The sequence below is a fragment of the Vigna unguiculata genome, chromosome 3 (assembly GCF_004118075.2).
Source record: "Vigna unguiculata cultivar IT97K-499-35 chromosome 3, ASM411807v1, whole genome shotgun sequence".
NCBI lineage: Eukaryota > Viridiplantae > Streptophyta > Magnoliopsida > Fabales > Fabaceae > Vigna > Vigna unguiculata.
In genome coordinates this window covers 11,587,623-11,614,297 of record NC_040281.1, presented here as the reverse complement: position 1 = coordinate 11,614,297, position 26,675 = coordinate 11,587,623, and the positions used below count along the sequence as shown (strand labels likewise).

At 33.6% G+C, this 26,675-nt stretch overlaps 2 protein-coding genes and 1 pseudogene across 2 annotated transcripts; all 3 read right to left on the bottom strand.

Annotated features, from left to right (window-relative positions):
* Positions 1-4,766: 4,766 nt before the first annotated feature.
* LOC114179130 (L-type lectin-domain containing receptor kinase IX.1-like) lies at positions 4,767-6,686 on the bottom strand. Its single transcript, XM_028065354.1, has one exon. The coding sequence runs from the start codon at positions 6,684-6,686 to the stop codon at positions 4,767-4,769; it is 1,920 nt and encodes a 639-aa protein (XP_027921155.1).
* Positions 6,687-11,961: 5,275 nt separating this feature from the next.
* Positions 11,962-13,772, bottom strand: LOC114179120 (annotated as a pseudogene).
* Positions 13,773-20,177: 6,405 nt separating this feature from the next.
* LOC114175692 (L-type lectin-domain containing receptor kinase IX.1-like) lies at positions 20,178-22,178 on the bottom strand. Its single transcript, XM_028060474.1, has one exon. It carries the CDS (start codon positions 22,176-22,178, stop codon positions 20,178-20,180), a length of 2,001 nt encoding a protein of 666 aa, XP_027916275.1.
* Positions 22,179-26,675: the final 4,497 nt, after the last annotated feature.

Sequence of the window (26,675 nt, the reverse complement as noted above, 5' to 3'; positions counted from 1 at the left end):
ATTTCAAAAAAAGTTATACAAAAATTAATAATAGTAATTATTATATATATTATTATTTTTTAATAATTTTAATTAATATTAATTATTCTACATATTTATATATAATTTTTATTTTTATTAATTATTATATACTTAAAAATAATAATTATTTTATATATTAATTGTGATATATTAATATATTAATTATTATATATATACATATATTATTATTTATTATATATAAAATTATAATAATAAATAATAATATATTATATATAATAATTAATAATATGTATATATATAATTAATTAATAATATATATAATAATTATTTAAAAAAATATATGATAGTTCACATAAATAATTTAGTGGTTTTATTATATATAGGGATATATTTGTAAAACAGTAATATATTCACTCAAATCTCTGTTGTTTAGAGAGGATGAAGTGAAACTGTTATTTTCTGAATCCGCTCCTTCATTCTCTTTCAAATTAGTGGATGTGAACATGATTTCACTCACAAATCCATCGCAGCAAAACTATGGTAACAGTACCATCGACGGAAGCGAACAGAGCGTAATAGAGATTAGATGGTTGGAGTGTTGCGTTTATCACTAAGAAAATAGTCAATGCTAACAACTAAAATCAACGTTAATCACTCAAAATTGAATTTGCATATCACATATAATAAGGACTAAATTCATTATTGTTAATTCATTAGTATCAACTTTTGAAGGACATCTCTAAGTAGTATCGTTTAAGGATGATAATGTCGGGTGGACCATGCGGACTGGCCCACGAGTTCACAATAAAAAAGTGTGGGATGAGTTGAGTATTTTAGCCCACTAACCTACTTAGACTCACCTTGTATAATTTGCAGCTCGCGTAGACCAACATAGACTGATCCGTACTTGGCTCGCATCACCCGCATTAATTTAAATTCATAATATCCAGTATCACTAACACAACACGTCATCATGTGTGTTTTTTCTAATTAACTTGCTCATTGGTGTTTCTTTTCTAATCCATTGAAAAGTAGCTTGCTCATTTCTATTTTCAATGGATTTGTACTTAAAAATTATAAAATATAAAATTATGAATATTACTTATTTTAAGAAATGAACTTATTGAAACTATTATTTCTACTAATTTAATTAATAAAAACAAAGTTATTAAAATTTTGCATCCTAATATTTTACAAGAAAAAAAATACAAAACAAAAAAGTTTTATGTGACCTGCATACTTATTGTAAACTCATATGTCAAATGTTATGTAGGACAAGTCAAAGAAATTAACCTACATTTCTATAAGAGAGGTGTAGTGGCCAAATTTGGGGCCAACCAAAATAAGGTAACCCACACTGTCATCCATAGTATCCAAAAAAATAATATTATTTCATTACTAATTTTCAATTCTTAATTAAAGAAATTTAGTGTTGGCTAAACTCCCAGTAATGCATTTTTGTTTTAAAATTTATTTAATTTAGAGTTGGGTTAACTAACCATAAGTGAAATATATTTTAATATTATTTTAATTTAATTTGTGTATTACGTACTCTAATGATATTAATTTTAAAAAAATATGTATTATAAAACACATCTATCTTCAACAAAAAAATAAAACACAAAAAAATAGAGAAAAAAAAATTGATTTAAAAGAGATGGTGTGGTGTAGATGAAGGAAATGTGTGTGATGAAGGAAATGAGTTTGAACAAAGTGTATGAGTGTGAATGAAGTATATGCATGTTGATGAAGAGGATGAATGGATGAAAGAGATAAGTGTTACATGAACCGAGAGAGAAAAATTATAAGTGGGACAAAAGCTATCTTTAAATCTAAGCATTTGATTAAGAATGATATATGGTTCCTATTCATTATAACAATAACCTATTAAGGAATGATAAAAATACATGTGTCCGCGATTATCTTTGGATAAAATCCGTAATTGGTATCCGCATGTATTTATTATCTCTGGATAACAAGTATTTTAATATTCGTTTATAAATGAATCTGGTGCCGGTATCATATTATTCATATGCGCAGGTACCCGTTATTTGCAAAAAGTTAAAGTTAAAATTAAAATTTAATTTATATTTTATTAAGTTAAATTTAATTAAAATTAAAATTTATTTTATATTTTATTAGTTTAAATTTAATTAAAAATAAAATTTAATTTGTATTTTATTAGTTTAAATTTAATTAAAATTAAAATTAAAATTTAATTTATATATTTTGTATTTTTTTTGTATTTTTATTTAAATTTTACTTTAAAAATTTATAAAGTATCATTTTTTAAATATCTGTGGGAATCTATGGATGCCTACGGATTTAAAACATCCACGTATATTTTGTAAACTGGTATCGACGAGTAACAGAACAGGTAATGAATCTTTTTGTTGCGGATAGACATTGTTCGTGTCCGACCCAACTCGTTGTTAAACACATCCAGATTCATATAAACTAGACACTAACTTACATATATATATATATATATATATATATATATATATATATATATTAATGGTATATTATATTAGAATTGACCTAACTCTAACTTATATAAATAATAAAATAAATAAAATTATTGTGAATCGAGTCAACATTAACTTCAATAAATGCAAATATTAAAAATAAAAAAGATTAGTATTAACTAGAGTGACATTAATCTTATTTATTTTAGCTAGTATCAATTAATTTGATACTAATATAAATATTTTATTTAAAAAAATAGTGTCATTCTAACTAATACTAATACAAATATTCTTACTCATTAAAAGTTTGTGTTATTTTAGAATTGACTAAGTTAACTCTATTCTTGTAATCAACGTCAACTCATAAAATATATGTTTTGCCTAATATAAACATTAATTTTAAAAAATAACCTTACCTTTTAACTTTAAAAAATAAATTGAACTTTTTGTATCGTGCTAGAGTAGGCTTAGCTGACTCGAATAATATCGCTTGAAGAAGGTTGTTAAGAGGTTTAGGATGCATAAATCTATACCATTGGGCATACGTTTGGGTCATCACATGAGGCTTTTGATTACCCAAGTTCCCAATTCTAAGAAAAGTAAGAGGGAAATAAAAATTATTCCATATGCTACCGGAGTACGGAGCATGGAACAATGTGTAGCAGACCAATGTGAACCGAATCATGTGGATCGGTGTCTAGACGATTTATCTTCTTTGATAAAATAACATGTCCCGAAAAATTTCATATCGAAGTGACTATATAATAAATTTTAAGTTCACGATAAATCTAGTCCCAAATAAAAGACACTTTGAACTAGTGTTTAACTTTTGTTACATTCTTATAATTAGATTCTTGTTCTGGAGGGTATGTGTGTACTTGGAGTTAAAGGGTTAAAAGTATGGTCTGTGTGTTGTAAAAATTTATATATAGTACAAATTTACACATATATAATGATTATTCTCTACAGTTGTGTTTTTTTTTTTGCATTTGGAGTTTCTAAGTTATATTTTATTTTCTTTGTATTAATCTTATTTCTTTGTTAATATAATGATTCTTAGGAATAAAGACAGTAATATTTTTTATTGATAATACATTTTTTCCAACATACCCATATTGCAAAAGCTATAAAAGTGTTTGTAAACTATGTAAGCATGTTGATACAACAAAGTCAATTTTCTAAGTAGTTGAAAAGAACCCTATATTAAATAAAGACATTATAGGTATGACAAAACCTTCCAAAGTTGTATTAACTCTTTATCAATGGAGTGAGACGTTGATCTTCGTTGTGCTGCCGACCATAAATTCACCGCAATTAGATCCTCACAAGTAAACAACGAAAGGAGACTTCCAACTTAATGTTGCCAAGAAGGAAAGAAAAGATAACTATTCTCAAATCCTCAATCCCGAGTATTTTGGGTATTTGGGGAAGTTGCACCTATATCCTTTCAAGTATACCTGTAAGAAGATTACTGAGAAATTTATTTTATTAGAGACTTGTTTTGCATACCTAATTGTCTCATATTATTTAAAAATTTAAGACCAAAAATTTAAAAACAGCTTTATCCTTCTCTACCATTTAATAACAAAATTATAACGAAATTTGTTCCCAAACGAGTAATACGTTAAATTGAGTGATGGACACCTTTACCATGTTTTCAACGGATCTAAAGTCAGAACATGTCTATATTTTAACATTATGAATAATTTTTATAAATGATGAAAAAACACATATAAGTATACTTTATTTGATAAATAAAAGGAGGTTTGTTTGTTTAGCACAAATTTTGATCTCGTCTCCTTATACGCTACTTTGTATTTATTTTATTTCAGTTTATACAATTTTGCCATATGCCAGTTTTCGTAAAGGAAATTCTTCAATCAAATAATATCTTTATAATAAATTATAAGCATAACTATGATACAACAATACAACAATTTGTATTTGTGTCAATTCTTGAATTAGAGCAAATAGCCAAATGCATCAATGAAAACCCTATTTTTTCACATTTACCATACACAGCCTAATATGTACAAAACAAAAAAATAAATACCCATATATGCTTAAATTTGGTATCTAATTTTTCATTAAAATAGTATTGGAAGGTTCCAGCACAAACACCCTTTTTTTTTATCGGCAAAGAACTGCCTTGCATTAAACGCAGTATTTGGAATGCTCCAAATTCATGTACAACAAAATATACATTGAACATTAAGAAAGAAACCACATTCCGTGCCCAGCACCCTTAAAGCTTCAATTGCATCAGCTTTATAAGACACAACATTAAAGAGAATCATAGAAAGTGCAAACAAGGCTTCATGAACAACCTTGTACTGGGATCTGCTGTGGAAGAATTGGTAAAGAAGATTCAGAGTTAAGAACGTTAATCACTTGTCTTATTACAGGCCTGGATGCTGAATCTGGATTAGCACACCAAAGACCAACTACCAGTAAGCATTCCATTTGCTGAACATCAAATTCCCCACCTAGGTTTTCATCTGCTGCTGCAATCACATTTCTCAATTCGTAGAGCTTCCACACCCATTCAACCACTGATACCTCACCCTCCATGTGTTTGTGGTGAATGGCTTTTTTTCCAGTGGCTATCTCCAGCAAAACAACCCCAAAACTGAATATATCAGACTCCTTTCGAGCCTGGCCTGTGTTCATGTATTCAGGAGCCAAGTAACCCATGGTCCCAGCCACGTCTGTGGTTTCTGACCCTTTATCATGATCCACCAACCTAGCCAGGCCAAAGTCACCAAGCTTGGGATTGAAGTTGGAGTCCAACATTACGTTGCTTGATTTTATGTCCCTATGAAGCACACATTTCTCCCATTCTTCTTGTAGGTAAAGCAATGCTGAGGCTAATCCCAAGGCTATGTTGTACCTCACTTGCCACGCCAATATACTCTCTCCCCGAAAAAGATGAGAGTCTAAGCTCCCGTTTTCCATGTACTCGTATATCAAGAGAAAATCATTCTTCTTGTGGCACCAACTAGTGAGTTTCACCAAATTCTTATGCCTCAGTTGGCTAATGATCGTCACTTCTGCAATGTATTGTTTTACACCCTGCTTAGAATCTGCTGATATCCTCTTTATAGCAGCATAGGTGTTGGAGTCTTTGAAATAGCCTTTATAAACACCACCAAACCCTCCTTGCCCAAGCTTATTCGTCTCATCAAAGTTGTTGGTTGCAGTTGCCAATTCATGATATCTAATCTTCTTAGGTCCAGTGCTCATTTCTAATTCATCACCCCTCTTTGGATCTGAAGTGTGACCTACTTCCTTTCTCTTGGCCATCATCCTCAATGAAATCATAACCATTCCGAACAAGCTCAAAAACAAGACAGCACCAATTCCTATTCCCTCCAATGTTATGATGACAGCCTTGATTTCCTTCTCTTCATCATCACTTGGTGGGGTTGTGCTAAACGACCATGAGAGCAACTTATGCTGCTCAGAAAATACTCCAGTTGCAGCTGATATGCCAACAACAACCGAGTCTGGTAATTCCTGCCTTATATCAACAGAGTATGAAAGATACTGTGTAGTCTTTTTCACTTTCCCATCCCTGATTTTGTATCCAGTGTAAGAGACATTCAAAATACTGTTCCTAGAATCGTATACAATACTACAGTTACAAACTTTGCCCTGTGCAATATGTATCCGCCATCTCTCATTTATTCTAGACTTCATGTTAATGATATTTATGGCTACTTCAGCATCAGGTTGGTGAAATGGGTTTCTGAAAGTGACAAACTCCACTCCCAGGAATCGATAACCTAACTGGAAAAGCTCAAGATAACCATCCGTAAGGCCAACGCCAAAACTTCCTCCTACCCTATCTGTGGATGGAAGATTTCGGCTTGCAAGGAAGAATACCAAACCACCTCCATAAATACTCTGATTTGATGAGGAAACAACAAAGGAAAAGTTGGTAATGAAGTCTCTTTGTTCATTTGAATTCTTGTCCCTAAGGTTTATTCGTTCAGCATACGTGACTCGCCCTGCGCTCCCAAACGACGTGCTTAGGTCCATTGCGTTATCTTCTGTGAGTTGGATAGCAGAACCTGTGGTAGAAGCACTCCCTTCTAGTTTAAGGTGTTTTATACAAGTTGAACTGAATCTGGGACACTCGAAAGACTGAGTTTGAGCCTTTGTTATTGCAATGGGGATGATGATTAGGATGATGACCAAAATGATGATCCTAAATAGTAATCCAGAAGCAGCCATTGAATTTGATCTTTTTTGAAGTCTCACACACATTGTAAGTTGTGTGATAAATTATATGTATTTTTTTTCTGGATACGGTTAATGGTATTTGTCTCAACCCTCAACATTGTGATGAATGTTCCTAAGAGAACATAGGATTCACGAAGCATAAAAAAGGAGCAGGGGTCACAACCATTGTTCTGTGCCAGTGCAACTGCAAACGGCAATATTCGAAGTGATTGAAAATGGTAATTAATTACGTACAAACTTGGTTGTGCTAGTTAGCGGAACTATTCATGGAACAATCATGTGTTTCTTGTTTTATTTATGCATAGAATGGTTTAAAATATAATGGAAATGATTAAGTTTGATAGAGACCATCCACTATTTAAGTGAGTTTTTTCTATCACGGTATCTTATTTTGGAAAACAATTTGTTTTTATGTACCGTGGTTAACGATCCTTTCGTCACAATATTTTAATTAATCACTTATGTCTTTATAAATAATTAAATAACCAGTTATCAAATGATAATATTAATTATGAATATATCATGCATATTTTTTTAACCAAAGGAAATAAATGTTGTAAAGAATATAATATACCATTATTGAGGATAGATGACACAATTATTTTGTACGCTTTTCAATTTGGACTTTTAGTATTTTTAAATTCCGATTTTTTCTTTTTCTTTATGTTAGACCATGGATGTCAACGGGGTGGATATGGTACGAGTAGTAGCTTCCCCTATCCTACTCGCTGATAAATATTTGTCCTATACCCGTATTTATATTCGTGCGGATATCCGTTATGCGGGTATCCGTATATTTTTTTAATATCCATAGATATTCACGGGTATCCGCGAGTATTTACAAAAGAAATATTTACTATTTAATAAAAAAGTCTAACCATAAATTCAAATAAAAATACAATACATAACCTTTATAAATCTCAAACAAAGTGAAAATAACTCATTTAAATAGTGTTGAATGACAATTTACAAATAAATGGATATTTTTTTTAAAACAATGGTTAAAAAATAGTTAATTCAAAATCAATGTATTAATATTTTAATAATTTGTTTTTTTGTTTTTAATTTAAATTAGTATAACGGGTACGAGTATCCACGGGTATAGATATTATGATACCTGTACCGCGCCAGTTAACATGCGGGTATAAAAAATACCCGTACCCGTTACCCACGGATATCTACTTTTAGTATTCATTTCCTACCGGTTGCGAGTTTTACCTACGAATAGCCACATGTATGGATTTTTTTGACAACTCTATGTTACACCTTACTACTAGAAATTCTCATACTATATGAAATTTTTCTTGCAAATTTGTTAAAATAATTTGCAAGAAAAGACTTTTTTCTGCCATTTTTTTTCCTAAGAATCTTAATTGGCAGGTAATTTCTTTGTGGGTAATTATTTCCTACAAAATTATAAGATTTGGAAGTATTTTTTACAAAATTTGTTGCGAAAAGTATTTCATACAAAACATTTTGCAAAAAAATAAAAGGTAGCAATTTCTTGCAATTTTTTTCAGAACAAAAATTGTAAGTATTTTCTACGAAAAAACTTTCAAAACAAAATTCACAATAAATATAAGTTTTTTTATAGTGTTAAATGTTAGTACGACATTTCAAATGTCTTTTTTATTGATTTCCTTTTTATTACGTATAAGAAAATTATTATTTTACATTAATACTATTTGAGAAAATCCTGAATACCCTCGGTGATATTCTCTCTATCACTTGTTGCATTAGCAATTATGCAATATCATCATGAATATTTGTTTTGTCCCCAATAGACCATAATTGTTCTATTTGACATTTTCTGTGCCAAAATTACTCAATAAAGATTTTTCCAATACAAATTAAAATAGCCATGTTATTAACTAAAATACTTTAAATAATATTTTTTTCTTGATAGCATATCGACTAAGACGATTCAAAGATTTAGAAGGCTTAAAACAAATTTAAGACCTTTTTATCACAATTTTATTTAAAATTTATTGAGTTTTTTGAGTTCTATTTTCTTAAAGACTTAAAATAATTAGTGTAAGATGTAAAAGAAGTGTTTAATCAAGAAGAGGGATTGAGTTGGCTATTTCTAAAACTTAGGTTCGGTTTTATACTTGAAAAACTCTTTAATTTAAATCTATTAGACCAAGTTTTTAGCAATCTATCACTTCTGGAATATACATTTTAACCAATTAAAAATAATATTAGCACATTGAAATCACTAACAGAGAGTCGCACACACATATCATAATAATTCAACAAATTGAGAAACAATATTAACAGGTTGAAATATTGAGAAAAATTATGCAGAAACTCAATTAATGCAAGACTTCAAATCTGATCAAATTACCAATCAAGATTAATTCATATTCATAGTAAAAACACTATTTGAACACCAGATTACATTAAAGCACCAGAATACACAAAAAGATTAAAATGGTGTTCTTGAAAATTTTATCAAAGAACAATTAAGAATATAATAATCAAACCAATGCACATAGATTTTTATGGTTCACTCATAACTGAACTACATCTAGTTTATCAAGACAACCTTAACTTGACTTTCCACTATTTCAAAAGTTTTACAAAATCGGTACAAGATTACACTTTTGAAAAACACACACACACACACACACACACACACAGACACCAAGACACTTGAATCTCACAAGAATCTAATATAGCACAACAAGACTTCCACTTGCAGATATGAACTCACACCAGAGAAACAACAGATGCCTAAGAAAGATTAGACATCAGTGGTGGCTATCCTTAGCCAACCAAAAGCTTTCTTCAAAGCACCCACACCAAGCCAACAAGGCTTCAAGACTTCAAGAATCACTCACGAACTGTTGCAACATTGAGAGAACGGGTTATCCATAATGATCACACTGATTTTGCACTAGAAAAATGAATCTCTCACATTCTCTCAGAAAAGCCCAGGCTTTATAGTCTACTTGCTGACATGTTGAATAGGTTGAAATTTTTGTTCAATCTGTTGATTTCCCTTTACTATTTCAGCCGATCAAATATGTTATTTGAAAAATTATAACAGCCAGTCAATTAACATGTTAAAATCCATTTCAATGGACTAAAAGATTGCAACCAGACATAATACATAAATTATATGTCAAATAGTCTTCAAGTTAAGCTCCAATCTTCAAGCTTCAAGATCTTCACATGCAGCTAGATTAAGCACACTTCAAGCTTGATCAACATAACCAATCATTCACGTCCTCATCACTTTATCAAGTTTTCATCATGTCTTTATTAATCCTTCATATCTTAATCAAATCTTTATGCAATGTCTTCATTAAATCTTTATGCATCATAGTCATCTACGCTACCAATTAGTATTAGACTATTTTCTCTTGCACCCTAATTTTTCTTCATGCACCCATTTAATTTTTAAATTTCCCTTTTGCCCTTATGAAACTATATTATGTACACTAGAAGTGCACTAAAGGATGTTAGAGCTGCATTGTAAGTCACTAGTGCAGGAAGGGAATTTGGCAGCGGTTATTTTTGCCATTCTGCCCAGGTTTCAGAATCGAAGTATATTAGAACGAGGCCAAATGGGTTTAGCTTTTGGCCTCGAGTGTGAACTGAAGCAGAAACCCCACATTCTGCCTCGGTTCTTATAAGAACTGAAGTCATATGGTGCGATAGAAAATCAACCCTATGTTCTTCCACCACTTTCGAACCACCATGGAAGTTGTTGTCCATCTTTGATTCACCGAAAACCACCACGCCACCTAGGAACCTCCGTCACTTGCACCTTCACACATCAACGAGTACACTATCTCGTCTTGCAAAAGTCACCAAAGATAGAACCACCACGTTCACCACAAATCTACACCATGAACAACAGCACCATGGATTGTAGCATTGTTTATGAAGAAGGAGACCAAACGGTGCGACATGGCAGTGTGAGGTAGACAGAGCAGCAAACATGTGGTGGAATGAGTGGCTGGAGCGCAACAGCAATAACAGGCGTGAGGATTGAGGCGCGATGAGAAAAATTGCAGGCGCGAGGAAGAAGAAGAAGAAAAGGGATTCGTGTTTTTGAACCCTAAAAAAACTTATGGCCTCGGTTGAATTTTTAACTGAGGCTGAAAACATTTTTTGGCACCAGTTCAATTTCACCTGAGGCTAAACATCACCCTAGTGGCATTTTTTAAATATTGGCCAACATTTTGGCCTCGGTTCAACTTTTAACGAAGGTAGAAAACCCTTTTTGGCATCGATTCAATTTCACCTGAGGCCAAATATCACCCTAGTGACATTTTTGAAATACTGGCTCACTTTTTGGCATCGGTTTTCTTAGAACTAAAGCATAAAGGCCTTTTCTGCTTTGGGTATATTCTGAACCGAGGCATAAAACTTGGAAAAAATTGCAAAATTGTCACTGTGCCATTTTATGCTTCGGTTAAGTGACAATCGAGACCTATAATGCGAGTTAAAATGCCAAAACTGCACCAATGAATGTAAGGTGAGAAGTGACGTCTTGAAATGGATGAGGAGACAGGTGTGGCTACTAATATAACAAGGAACACAAAGAGTAACAAGTCGACCAAAGATAAGAACAATGGGCAAAGAGAGGAACAAGTCATGCAAAAAGAAGATCAAGTCAACTATTGAGAGAGTAAAGAACAAAAAGACCATAGTGAAAACGGAGTTGGCCATGAAAAAAGTGAAGAACCCAAGTATTCATGAAAGGAGTAAAAGAATTATTGCATGTGGGAAGCCATGATGAAGAATAGAGGAACTGAGACGAAGGATAAGAGAAACATTTATGTTTATGTTGGAGTCTTATAAATAGTTAATGAATTAGTCATTAAAGTGTTACAGGTGGTTAATGAATTAATTATTGCAGTCTTAAGAGTAGTTAATGTATTTGTCATTAGAATTTTATAGGTAGTTAATGAATTAACTATTGGAGTCTTAAGAGTAGTTAATGTATTAGTCATTGAAATCTTATAGGTAACTAATGTGTTGGTCGTTTATAATCGTATTTTGTTTGTTTTGAGTATAACGGTCAGAATACGTGAGTCTATGAATTGTATTTGTAATTGCATGAATAGAACAACGATACATGAAGGGAATAAGTTTATGTTTTTTTTTTGCTAACACTAACATACATTTATATTTGTATATTTTCATAAATGCATACAGTTATATAAATGAAAGCACAAATGACAATAAAAGGACACCATTTCATTATTTTAGGTGAAAAGCATTATAAAAGAAAAATGATATATCTGACAAGTTATTGGACAGAAAGAGGCTTGCATGGGATCTGCTGTGAGAGAATGGGCAAATAAGCTTCAAACTTAAGCACCTTCATCACTTTCCTTATGGGTGGTCTGGATGCAACATCTGGATTAGCACACCAAAGACCAACGACCAGTAAGCATTCCATTTGCTGCACATCAAATTCCCCATCCAGCTTTGGATCCACTGCTGCAAGGACATTCCTCAATCCATATAGCCCCCATACCCACTCAACCACTGATACTTCACCTTCCATGTCTTCATGCTGAATGCCTTTTCTTTCGGTGGCTATCTCCAACATAACAATCCCAAAACTGAATATATCAGATTCCTTTCGAGCCTGGCCTGTGTTCATGCATTCAGGAGCTATGTAACCCATGGTTTCTGAGCCTTTATCATGATCTACCAGCATTGCCTGGCCAAAGTCCCCAAGCTTAGGATTGAAGTTGGAGTCTAGCATTATGTTGCTTGATTTGATGTCGCCATGAACCACACATTTCTCCCATTCTTCCTGAAGGTAAAGCAATGCTGATGCCAAGCCCAGAGCTACATTGTACCTCATTTTCCATGACAGGAACTTCCCTCCACCAAAAAGACAAGAATCCAAGCTTCCATTAGACATGTACTCGTATATTAAGAAGAGGTCATTCTTCTTCTGGCACCAACCCGTGAGTTTCATCAAATTCCTGTGCCTCAATTGGCTAACTATCGTCACTTCTGCTGCATATTCCTTCAAACCCTGTGGTGAACCTGCTGATATCTTCTTTATAGCAACATTGGTGGCAGCGGGCAATTCATGAAAGTTAATCTCTTTAGTTCTCTTGTTGAAGTCATCATCAATCCTCAGATGACAAGTGCGCTTTTCTTTTCCTTTGTTCATCTTTCTTAACAAAATATACACCAACCCTAATAAAATTAAAAACAAAACTGTACCAATCACAATTCCCTCCAACATTATTGAACTGATTAACTTGCTTTTCGTTGTGGAACTAACCACACTTGGTGATGGGCTTGTACTTGTGCTAAATGACCATGAGAGCAAGGTATGTTCCTCAGCATATCCTCTTGTCGCGCTGATATGCCAACGATAACTGACTTTGTTAATTGATCTCTGATATTAAAGTGGTATGAAAGTTGCTGAGTAGTTTCATTCCCACCACCTAACTTGGATCCCGTGAAAGAAACATTCAAAATATTCTGTCTAGAATTGTATGCAATACTACAATTGCATACTTCCCCTTGCGTGATATTTGGCCACCATGTCTCGTATATTTGAGACTTCATAGCATTGATATTTACACCAACATGAGCGCCATCTGGGTCTCAGTTGTCTGAATAGGTGTCGAACTCCACTACCACAAATTGATAATCAGTTTCAATGAGATTTTCTGAGCCAGCAACAAGCCCTATACCAAGGCCTCCCCCTCTTAGGTTTTCGTTGTCTGTGGATGGAAGATTTGGGCTTGCAAGGAAGAATGCTAAACCATCTGCATAAATACTATGATTGGAGGAAACAACAAAGGAAAAGTTGGTGGTGAAGTCTTTTTGTTCATTTGAAGTTTTGTCCCAAAGAGTTATCTTCTCTGGGTATGTCACTCTTCCTACTGTTCCAGACCCGTTGTTCTTTGGATCCTTTGCGTTCACTGTGAGTTGGATTACAGAACCTGAGGTGGAAGCATTACCTTCCAACTTTAGTTGCTTTGCATAAGTTGAACTGAAGTTTGGGTAATCGAAAGAGTGAGGTTGAACGTTTGCAGTGTTGATTATTAGCATAAACAAAATGGTTCTCCATCCACTCGCAGCCATAGCTAAGTGAGAGTTTAGTTTGATGCTTGAAGCCTAACACACTTTGGTTTCACGTATTTATTTGCCTCTTGTGTTATATTTTTATGTGTCGTTCATAACTTTTGTGATTTGTGATGTGTCAGTGATGAACATTGGGATGAATGTTCCAACGAACACACGCAATCACGTTCAGGTGAAAACGGCAAAATTCGGAGTTATGGAATGTTGTAACTAGTTACATACAAAACTAGCTGTGATTTGTAGCGAAAATATTCATAAAACCACAATATGCCTTGTTTTATTCATGTATAAAATGATTTAACGTTCAATGGAGATAAAGAAGAGAAGTTTGAACTATCAAGAGAAAGAAAAACAAAAACAAAAGAGATGTTTATTGAGGCTTTGGACTACACAAAGACCGGTGATATTTTGACGCTACCAAAAATAAACATTTAATCACTACAAAAAAAATTGAAATTACCGACGGAATTTTACCGACGGATATACCTCTGTCGGTAAATTTGAATTACCGACGGATTTTACCGACGGATTCTCAAATTTTAATTACCGACGGATTTTTCCGTCGGTAAAAAAAATTTCATTTACCGACAGAAAAATCTGTCGGTAAAATCCGTCGATAATTCAAATTTTTTTTACCGACAAATTTACCGACGGATTTTTCCGTCGGTAAAAGAAGCGAAAAATTTCCCGCCCAAATTTGAATTACCGACGGATTTACCGACGGAAAAATCCGTCGGTAAAAAAAGCGGGAAATTTTTTGTCCTAATTTAAATTACCGACGGATTTATCCGTCGGTAAAAAGAAGCGAGAATTAACGACGGATTTTTGGTAATTAAAAAGAAGCGAGAATTAACGAAAAAAAAAATTGAAAGAGGGAGGAGGAAGAAGATGAATAGTGTAATTAATTTACCGATGGATTTTTGGTAATTACCGACGGATATTTAGGTCGGTAATTACCGACGGATATTTTCCGTCGGTAATTACCGACGGAATTTATCGACGGATTTTTCCGTCGGTAATTACCGACAGAACATGATTTCTGTCGGTAAAATTTTACAGACAAGCATTTTAGTGACGAATTTTTGACCGTCGATGATCCGTCGGTAATGTTGATTTAGCAACGGATTTTGACTATTACCGACGAATTTTGACCGTCGATAATAATGATTTTTCTTGTAGTGAATAATTTAATTAAAAGAAATTTATTATTATAAATTATTAAATTAAGTAATTGAATTGGTGTATTTTTATAATGTAATTTTTTTTCTTATTTAAATTGTGGATTGGTACTTGTTTTTTAACAACATGGTAAGGGGTGGTGGAGAAAGTTTTTTCCTATTATCACCGATTTTTATTTTTAGACACTTTAATTTTTATTCATTAATAAAATTATACCTTTACTTTACAATATTAAATAATTTAACATAAATCAATTTTAAGAATAAAAAGATTATTTTTTATTAATTATGAAATAAGGATAAAAAATTAAGAGTTGTACATAAAAATTTTCTTTTACTCTTTTTGTAATTTAAAAAAGTAACATGAAAATCGGTCTAGTTTAAAACACTTCAGGACAGCGATAATATGTAAAACACTGCTTCTAATAAAAACAAATTATCTTTTAAAGCTCGCCTTTTTCATTATCTAAAATATTATAAAAATTAGAGTTGTCAAAAGGGGTAATCCGACCTGACCCGGCTCAACCCACCATGGGTTGATGATTTAGTGAGTCAACCCAACCCGACTCACTTTTTAGCGTGTCAAAAAAGTTTGAATCCGGCCCGACCCACACTAGTGCAGAATTTCCTTTTTACCTCGCCTTATATGCCTCGGTTGGTCAGGAACCGAAGCATATAATGGCGCGGTGACATTTTTGCAATTCCAGCCAAGTTTTATGCCTCGGTTCAGCTAACACCCGAAGCCAAAGAGAGCTATAGGCCTCGGTTCGCCCAAAATCGGTGCCAAAGAGAATTATATGCCTCGGTCCAAGAAGACCCAAAGCCAAAAAGGGGTATATGGCTTCGATTGTTAAAGGAACCGAAGCCATAGGGTTTATTTAGGGTTTCAATTTCGCGAACCCCCTTCTTCTTCTCCGCGCCTCTGCAACTCTTTCCTCTCTCTCTCTGCTGCTGCCAACCCAAATTTTTCTCCTCTGCTTCACGTGTGGGTGCTCTTTCTCTTCCTCGAGAACATTGTTTTCCACAGTGAGGACGCAACTGATGCGGTGGCGTGTCATGTCCACGCACCACCGGCGTGGAAACATTACCGAGGTGTGAGGCGCTGGCCATGGGGGAAGTTCGCGGCGGAGATAAGGGATCCGAAGAAGAATGGAGCTAGGGTTTGGCTTGGAACTTTTGACACGGAGGAGAAAGCGGCGAGGAAGGAAAAGAAGGATGCGTCGCTGTCGGTTCCCCTCCGTACTCTCCAAATGCTACGGCACTCTCTCATCCGACGAAGCCTCCGCCGCCGCTCACCAGATCGAGGGTGAAGCCTTCTCAGCCGCGGGTGCCTCTACCGCGACCTCCGCCGATGGCATTGAGACCTTCCATGGTGGACTGCGCGCCGGTGATGTTGTTGTTCTATGCGTTGTTGCAGGTTGGTGGCACGGTGGTTGGTGGCGCGGTGGCTTGTGGCGTAGTTGGTGCGTGAAGATGGCTTCGGTTCTCATATACCCAAAGCAAAAAAGTCCCTCTATGGCTCCGGTTCTTTGCAACCGAGACCAAAGGTTCCTTCTTTTGGTCTCATCTCAATATGCCTCGGGTCTAAAACCGAGGCAAAATGACGAAAATAACCGAGGTCAAAAGCCCTTCCTGCACTGGTGCCACTACGGGTTGGCGGGTTAAACGGGTTGGCTCATGAGTTCACTTAATTAAAAAAAATACAAATTTTTTATTTATTTTTCAGTCAAAACTAATTTATAATTCTAATTAAAATCTAAATAAACTTTAATACAATCCAAATACAAACCAAAATAAAAAAATACAAATTATTTATGTGTTGACTAAAAAAATAACCTAAGATGACCCAAATGTAAAGTTCAACCTAATAAAAAAACTTGTGTGACCCTTTTATCTGCGGGTTGGCTCACCAACCCGGCTCACCACAGGTTCAACCCGGATCAGTCGGGTTCTAAATGAGTCGAGTCAAAAATCAACTCGTATTGAAATTTGTAAAAAAAATTTAACCCAACCCAACCCGAACTCATGATGAGCTGGTTGGCTCGCGGATTTCAACACATTTTGACAGCTCTAATAAAAATCTAATTTTAAAACATAACTTTACTTTAAACAAATTAACGAAGTCTCATTTATTTATAATTTTTTGTTGAATTTGTTAAGTCATCTTTTGAAACCTAATTTACTTTTTCTAAATCTCATTTTAAAAAGAAGACTTCAACTGAATTTTTTTTTCTTGATTCGTATTTTGAAACGAGATTTCTTAAAGTTTTATAAAGCTAAATTTTAAAATACAATGTTTTTTTTTTGCGTTTCAATACCGCTTACTTTTATAATTTTTTAAAATTTATTTATTTTTATAAATATTTCAAAATAAAAAATATTTATATTAATAAAACCTTCCAACCTCTTAGATAATTAGATATATAACCATAATGATCTAAAATTACCATGTCTCAAACTTAAGTACCGGGTAACCTAAGATGATCTTCTCATTGAGTCGGGTGACATGGGTGACTTGGACGAATTTGATTAAATTTTGATTGAAGTTAACTTTTTTAAATTTGTCTAAGACTAATAAGGTCCAATTTTACTAAATTTCAAACAGGGCGGATTCGGGTGAATTGGGTAAAAATTTTGGTCCCGACTGAATTCGTCCTAGTCAATCCTGGTCAAAATTTGACCGAGGTAACCTCGATCAAAATTTGGATGAGACAATTTCAATTGAAATTCAGATGAATTTAGTTGATTCAAACCTAGCCAAAATCAGTCTGTCGAAATATGGCCAAGTCGAGCAGGGCCAAAAATATACTAAATTTGGCCGCATCATCCTAGCCAAAATTTACCTGAATTTGTCGACTAGGCCCAGTCCGAATTTCGCAAGTCGACCCTAGCCAACATTCAATCGAGTAAGGTCAGTCCAAAATTATGTTGAATTCAGCCAAGTAGGCAACGTCCAAATATTGGTCGAATTTAGTCAAGTTTGCCTGTCTCGACAATCACCAATGACCAACTTGTCTCGACAATCGACCCAGGTCGACCCTTCTCGACCTTTGGTTCATGCTAGCACGTCTCGTCCTTTTATCTAGGTCTACCCATCTCGATTTTTAGGTTGGGCCCACTCGTCTCGATCTTTCACCAAGGTCGACTCGTCTCGACCTTTGGCTCTAGCTTGTTAATCTCGAGTTTCGATAGGCCTTCTTAACCTTCGGCCCGGGCCGATCCGTTTTGGTCTTCAAATTGGGTCGTCCTATCTCGACTTTTGGTTCGGCTCAACCAGACTCAAGTTTCGGCTTGAGTCCATCTATCTTGACCATCAACAAGGGTCAACCTATGTTGACCTTCGGCCTAGTCCAACCTATCTCGGCCTTCGGCCTAGGCTGGTCCGTCTTAACCTTCAGTCCTTCTCGACCCTTAGCTCGGGCCGACCAATCTCGACCTTTGATCTGGGACGACTCGTCTCAACCTTCGGTACAAGCCATTTTGTGGGTCAGCTTGAGCCAACCCATCTTGACCTTCAACCCTAACCAACACGTTTCAACTTTCGGTTTGGGTCAACATGTATCGACCTTTGATTTGGGTTGGCCCATCTTGATCTCCAGTTTGATCGACATTTCTTGACATTTCTCCCGAGTTGACTCGTCACAACCTTCAACCCGACCCAGCCCATCTCGACCTATATTCAGGTTCAACCCGTCTCAACCTTTACCCCGTGCTAACCAGTCTTGACCTTTGGCATGGGTTGGTCAGTCTCGACCTTCAGCCTAAGCCGACTTGTCTCGATAATCGGCTTGAGCCGACTCATTTTGACCTTCCTAGGCTAGCCAGTCTCGATCTGCGACTTTGACCGACACGTCTCTACTTTTGACCTGGGTCGACCCGTCTTGACCTTCAACTCGTATCAAGCAGTCTCGACCTTCGGTCCAGGCCAGCTCGTCTTAACCTTTGGCCTGGACCAGTTCGTCTCAAAAATTGTCGTGGACCAGACCGTCTTGATTTTCGGCTCAGTCTGGCCTGAGACGACTCAACTCAATTTTTGACTCAGACTTAAAGTGTTATTTTTAAAGTCTTTTAGTGGAGCCAAGGCTACCTTAACTATGACACTAACCTACTTGAGAGGAGGCTTTCGGGGTTGGAGCTTTTTTTTTCCCTCATTTTGAGTTTCTTAAAAGAAGGACTTAATGAAAGGTAGAGTAGGACTCACTCATGGATCATTGCCCAAATTGACATCACTAATCTCAAATTCTTTTCTGGACGTCGAGCAACTTTAATTTAGAGAAACCATCTTCTTGTGTTTGATCATGCAAGAACATGGAGTTGCATTAAATACATTCCAGGTATGCTTTCAATGTTTCTTCGTTTTAATCAACATCTTAAAAATTGACATGACTTATTAGATCCAAGTTAAAGAGCTTTCACTCAAAAAGTGAGTAAAGCAAAGGACCATAAAAGGTTGAAAATCGTATGTCAGGTGTTAAAGATATAGCAACTTTAGCTTCAAAGACTTAAGATGGAAAACATCCTTTGAAATACAAAATAAAAATGTGGAATAACTTTTGTGAGGAGCAACATTAACTTAAGATTGTATGCTTCTTGTTTAAGTAAGGCTTCACTTATCAGTCGAAGCAAGAACTACAAAATATTGTATTAGATAGACTTAATTATGTCTTACACAATATTGTGCATAAAAGTCTTTCATCTTATATACGAAATATATTCCTGCTTTATATTTTGTTATTTTATAACACTCGATCAAAACAATCAGGGTCTGAAAAATTTTACTTTAACATATATTAATTTTTGTTATCATAATTAGAACACTTATTACAATATGTAGTATTAACTTCTTATGTATGTTGTTGGGAACATAGACTTTTGAAATTCTATCTTCTTGTTTGTCTTGGTGAAGTGGAGGTAGACAGAAAAAAAAAAAAAAAACTTATAATGGTCTTCTTCTTCTAAAATTATTTAACAAAGTTTTTGTTTTATCCTTGTTTTATACTACTAATTCCTTTTTCTAAAAGGATAGTACAAAACATGGTGCTAGGACAAAGGGGAATATATAGATGTCAAGGTGCAAGGTGCACAAGTCTGATGCATTTGTCAGATGATCACTTCAAATTGATGATCACGGTGAGCTATATTAATATACAGGGCATAAAGTTCATTACTGAAACGTTACATCAAAACTTTCTGATGATTATTACATTAATTGAGTCCATCTCTATGACTAACTTGTTTCCCAAAAGAAAGAAGAAACTGAAGAAAAAAGTGCTTTTATTGTTGGAGGAAGATATGTTGGCACAGGCATCATTTCTGGGAGAAGAGGTAAAGGAGAATCAAATTTAAGGACCTGAATCACTTGCCTTATAGAAGGCCTGAATGAGAAATCTGGATGAACACACCAAAGGCCAACAACCACTAAACGTATCATTTGCTTCTCATCAAATTCTCCACATAACTTTGGATCAACTGCTTCATGTGACCTCCCCAATCCATAGAGCTTCCAAACCCACTCAACTAGAGTTATTTCACCCTCCTCAGCTTTTAGTTCAACACATTTTCTTCCACTAGCTATCTCCAACAACACAACCCCAAAGCTGTATATATCAGATTCCTTAGTAGCCTTTCCTGAACTGAAATATTCTGGTGCAATATAGCCCCTAGTCCCTGCTATATGTGTCGTTTGTGACCCTTTCTCATGGTCCACCAGCCTAGCCAAACCAAAATCACCAAGCTTAGCATTGAAACTTGAATCCAACATAATGTTGCTTGATTTAATGTCTCTGTGAATCACACACTGCTCCCACTCTTCTTGTAGGTAAAGCAATGCTGAAGCCAAGCCCAAAGCTATATTATACCTCACTCTCCATGTTAAGAAGCTTTTCACTCCATAAAGGTGAGAGTCTAAGCTTCCATTTGGCATGAACTCATATACAAGGACAAACTCATTCTTCTCATGACACCAACCAATGAGTTGTACCAAATTCCTATGTCTCAGTTGACTTATTACCTTCACTTCTGTCACATACTCCTTCATTCCCTGTTTGGAATCTCTTGATATTCTCTTGATAGCAACATAGGACTTTGTGTCTTTCAAATAACCTTTATAGACAGCACCAAAACCACCTTGCCCCAACTTCTCAGACTCAGCAAACTTGTTTGTAGCACTTGCTAGCTCATTATAGGAGAAGCTCTTAGGTCCGGTGCCCTTTGGGAATTCATCACCCATACTGAGATCAAAAACTAACTCTTCTTTTCTACCTCTACTCCTCTTCCACAACATAGTAAAAGACAAACTCAAAACCAAGCCAAGACCAATTCCAAGCCCTACCCACAATCCTATTTTCTTTCCTTTTTCTGAACTGATAAGATTGGAATCTGGTGGGACTGCTTCTGGTTTTACCTCATCTGTTTTTTCATCGCTTTGAAGACTTGAACTAAATGACCATGATCTCAATGTATGCACCTCATACAATTTCCCTGTTGCGGCAGAAAAACCAAGAATAACCCTCCCTGGTAAGTGATCTCTCAAATCAACCTTGTACGAAATGTATTCTTCAACTGGTTTACTATCATTGTACATTGTGAATGAAACGCTCAGATTTAGAGTACTTGAATTGTACTTAATGCTGCAATTATAAACATTCCAAATTTGAATATCTGTCAACCATGACCTAGTTATGTTGGACTTCATAGAGTTGAAATTCAGACCTACATGAGTGCTACCTGAAGGGTCCCATAATTTGTTGTGGAAGGTGTCAAACTCCACTGCTACAAATGGGTGCTGAGTTGAATTCAAAACTTGTTCACCATCCACAAGTCCAAGACCACCTCCTTGTTTAATGTCCTTCAGAAGTGGGAGATTAGGATCAGCAAGGAAAAAGGCCATTCCATCTCCATAGTATCTCTTTTCTGAAAAGATAACAAAGGAAAATTTAGTAGTGAAATCAGAAAGCTTTCTAGACTTCATATCCCAGAGAAGCATCTGTTCAAAACTTGTGACTCTCCCAACACTGAAATTGTTGTTTTGGTCTATGGTGTTGGAAGTGACTTGGATCGCTCCTTTCAGAATAGAAGCATCCCCTTCCCATTTTACATCACCATTCTTGAAGTTGGGGTAATCAAATGATAATGAGTTTGCAAGAGGGAGTATTTGGAGGATGAAAATTGTTCTCATTGCATGACAGAAAAGAATTGGATTATGAACAGTGTTATGCCACCAAGCCATGTATAAGTGAGGAATGCTAGTTCAATATTTTGTGTTGGAACACTTTCATGTATGGAAGATTTAACATATATATTGAGTTTTATGTTTTCATGTACATGATTGTATTTTTGATTATTTAATTGAATTCGAAAGTCCTATTCTAGATTTTATATAGATTGAATGATAACTACAATGTTTTTGTCGATGGTGATAGACGTGAGTTGTGACTTAGTCTAAAAATTCCATACAGGATCATGAAAGCCGAAATTTCTGCATCTTATAATGTCTATCCTTTGTTTTGTGTTGATTCTTGAAACTTAGTGTACGAATCGAATTTGGCCGGCATTGTTGGAATTTGTGAAGTACAAAACTTTGAGCCTGCATAACTTATCAAAGGAAGAACACTTCATTTTAACTTTTTCAATTATTAGGATCGATGGATGGAAAGTTCTCCACAGAAAAATGATAGTAAAATATGAAAAGAAAATGAAATCAACATATCCATGAGATAATGTTTATTTGCATTGGTGAGCCTTAGGATTTTTTACGACAAAGTACTTGCTTATTCAAAGTTCTAGACTTCTACTTCATGACCCGTGAAATCTGTCATTGGGCTATGATTAGGTGACTAATGACGTAAACCAATCATTTAATGGGCTGAAGGAAAGTGATATAAGGCTGTTACTTTATGCACCCATCAAATTTATTTATGCATCCCATTATTTCGGATTTTATTTTTCAGAACGCTTAAATCACTTCCGGAAAGACTTTGCTGAAAAACACACACTCATCTTTTCTGAAAGCACTCACCTACTCCTATTCTGGAAAAAAAAAATTCAAAAACAATGATGGGGTGTAGGAAGAAAATTGAGAGGCTGCAGGAAGTAACACCCATGGTATAATCTTTACGGTGGAAGGGTATGAATGGACACTTAATTCATCTTCACTTAACATTGCCCAACACATACAATCATTGCAAGTCATTATTAGTATCAGAATAATAATAATAATAATAATTATTATTATTATAATTATTATAATAATAATAATAATTATTATTATTATTATTATCAGCACTATTATTATTATAGTTAGTAATTATAAAAACAGTAGTTATAATTATTAATAGTATTCTTATTAACTATTAATATTAGGGTATTTTTAATTCTATAAAATAAGCTTGTTTTGAAATTGGTTTGGCAAGATTCTTTTCTTTGTTTTTTGGTTCACTAAATTTGATGTTTACAATAATGTTTGTTCCCTATTATTTATATTATACTACTTAATAACTTACGTGTTGAATAAAATGTTATGCTATAGTTTTTTTAATAAAATAGTATAGATAATAACTCTAATGCTTAGTCATTGATTTTGTTGGACAATCTTAGCCTAACTCTTTTCTATGTGAAATTTTAATACACGACTCTCAGTTATTCATTACTAACATTTGTCAATTCAAGACTTAGCATATGTAACTTTGAGAGTTTAAGTTCTAGCTCTTATATAGATCCAATACCTATTTCGCATTGTTCTAAAATTTTCTTCTCAATTTATGTTATAAATATATTTTGTTTTAGACATAAAGAGTTGAATATTGTTGTTTATTTGAATTGAGTGAGTTAAATATTGAAAGTGAGACTCCGTTTAACTTGTAAGTCTGAAATTGGTTATATATTTATGCTATATGATAATTGATATCACTTATAGTATATATTTTTTCTATAGTCGTCTCATTGAAATTGATCCCGTGATTGATACTAATAATTTAGCCAAAAATTATAAATGATAGTTAGATTACAACTTTTTCTACGTAAAAATATATTAACTTAAATATTATGATTTAATTGTAAGTTGACCAAGGGATAATTAATTTCACCTATAACAATATTAAATTTTAAACTAACTTCTATTTTTTTTCTTCCTTATGGAATGATGTTAACATTTCATTTTACTTTTATTTTCAACACCACTGATAACGCTACACCAAACACTCTTCCAATTCTTGCTACAACTTAACTCTCATTTCCACTGTAGTGTCACCTTAAGATTAAGATTGTACCATGGATCTTTCATAAAGTAATTATAATCATTATTTACTAATTTTTATTTATAATTTTGAAATTAATAGAAAGTTGATTTTATTGTTGTGTAGTAAACAATAAGACATTAAATGTGACTATTTTTTAAGACATTCTAACTCAAATGTCCAAATTTATACTAAACTCTACAAAAAGATCATTAAATAGCAAGTAATTTTAAAAACTAAAAATAATTATTCACTATATTGACAAACTTAAGAAACTATTTTATAAACTAAATGTTATTGGTATCTAAAACATTTCCTATTATGAATACAAAATTATAATTAATTTGTGAATTAAATCTAAATTGATCTCTAACATTATCAAGCAATACTAGAAAAATTTATGTTTTTTGTCAATTTTATTTTGAAATTTTTTTGTAAGAAATACTTATAAATTTTGTTAGAAAAAAAATTTACAGGAAATTGCTGCCAATTTTTTACAAAATTTAAAACACTTTTCACAATAAATTTTGTAAGAAATAATTATCTACAAAAAAATTACCTGCCAATTAAGATTCTTAGAAAAAAAAAGTAAAAAAAAGTCTTTTCCTACAAATCTTTTTAACAAATTTACAAGAAAGATTCATGTAATATAAGAATTTTTAGTACTGAAAGTTTTATCTACCAAAAAATTAGTGTTTAAATTATTCTCTAATTTAAAATTAGAGACTAATTTAGAATCAATAATAATAAGTAACTAAAATATTGGTAACTAATGTTAAAAATCAATTCAGACTGTAATTCACAAATCAATTATAATTTTTTATTCAAGTAAAAACTATTTTATATACTAGTAATTGTTAGTTTACAAAATGGTATCTACCTTAGTTAATATAGTAATACTTTGGTGCCTAATATTAATTACTATATAATGATTTTCTTGTTGTGTAAAAAGTCACACTCATCCAGAGATGGAGAATTAGTATTGACTCTCATCACTTAAGTAGTTTGAGCGACAAAAGATTTAGAAAGAAAAGATAGAATATCAAGTGACTCTATCTCCCTCAAACTTGTATTTCATGGCGTAAGTATTGGACATTATTGCTTGAATGACATATGTTACAAATATATGTTAAGTCGAAGAGGGGAATGAATTTATCAAGATATCTCACCAACTTTTGAATAGAAAAATGTACAAAATTCTTTGAAAATCAATTGCATTTTGGGAATTTAAAACAATAATTTCACTATTTTATATTTAATTAATATTATTTAATTTCAAAACAACATAAATATAAATATGCAGAATAAAAAACTAATGATGATAACAAGAGAAAATTTTGAAAAATTATATTAGTTTGTCCTCATCGGAAGGTTACATCTAATTACTTAATCATCCTGAATAATTAGGTCAATTCATTATTTTTTTCAAATTTTACAAGAATTCCTCAAGAAAACAAGAAAAAAAATCTTGAAGCCTAAAAAATCTCTTATACCCTAATCACCACTTGTGAAACTTTATCACAAAAAAGGAAAAACCGAGATCTTAAACCCTACAACCAGAATACTAGTTCACTCTCATAAGAAGGTTACGTTCTGTTGTTTAATTACTATGATTAGGCTAATACATTATTTTGAAGTTTAACAATTTCCTCAAGAAAACAAGGAAAACATCTCAAGAACACACACAAAATGAAAAAGTATATGGAACAAGAGTACAGTCTATGATCTTGATTCAATGATCCTTGATAATTAGCTCCAAGAATATGCTTAACTCTTAAGAAAAATTAAAAAAATTCAGTGTTCTTTAATAATATTAAGAATATTAGTTCAATTTTTATTTTAACTAGAATGTGTAACACCCCATCCTTTATAATTAGCTCCAAGAATATGCTTCTCAATGTGTAAAACTCTTAAGAAAAATTAAAAAAAATTCGGTGTTCTTTAATAATATTAAGAATATTGGTTCAATTTTTATTTTAACTAGAATGTGTAACACCCCATTTAAATAATAACATAATTAAATAAAATTTTACACCGCATAATATAAAGAGCCAAGTTACGGAGTATAAAATCTTCTTACAAATATCTAAGGTACTTAAAAGAAAATGCTAAGGCACACTACGATACCTATAACCAAAAGGAGTAAAAGATAGACAATATTCAAAATAAAGCCCAAGGGCAATACAATACACGGGCCTTAGCCCTAAAAGAAAAGCCCATTTAAACAGAATCCAGTCCAGGCAGGCTATGCAGCAGAGTCACCATTTTCCTATTGATCACGAGGATTTCTCGCATATGCTCACATCAATGAATTGATGATCACCGCACTAGTGCAGTACCCCCCTTTTTGGCCCCGGTTATTTTCAAGATTCTGCCTCGATTTAAGAACCGAGGCATATTAAAGCGAGGCCAAAAGGCACACCCTTTTGGCCTCGGTCATTACTCAAAGTCATAGATCTCTTTTCTGCCTCGGTTGCAGAGAGACCGAAGCC

Coding starts and splice junctions, on each gene's coding strand:
- LOC114175692 (XM_028060474.1), bottom strand. CDS start 22,178: ATGGCTTGGTGGCATAACACTGTTCATAATCCAATTCTTTTCTGTCAT.
- LOC114179130 (XM_028065354.1), bottom strand. CDS start 6,686: ATGGCTGCTTCTGGATTACTATTTAGGATCATCATTTTGGTCATCATC.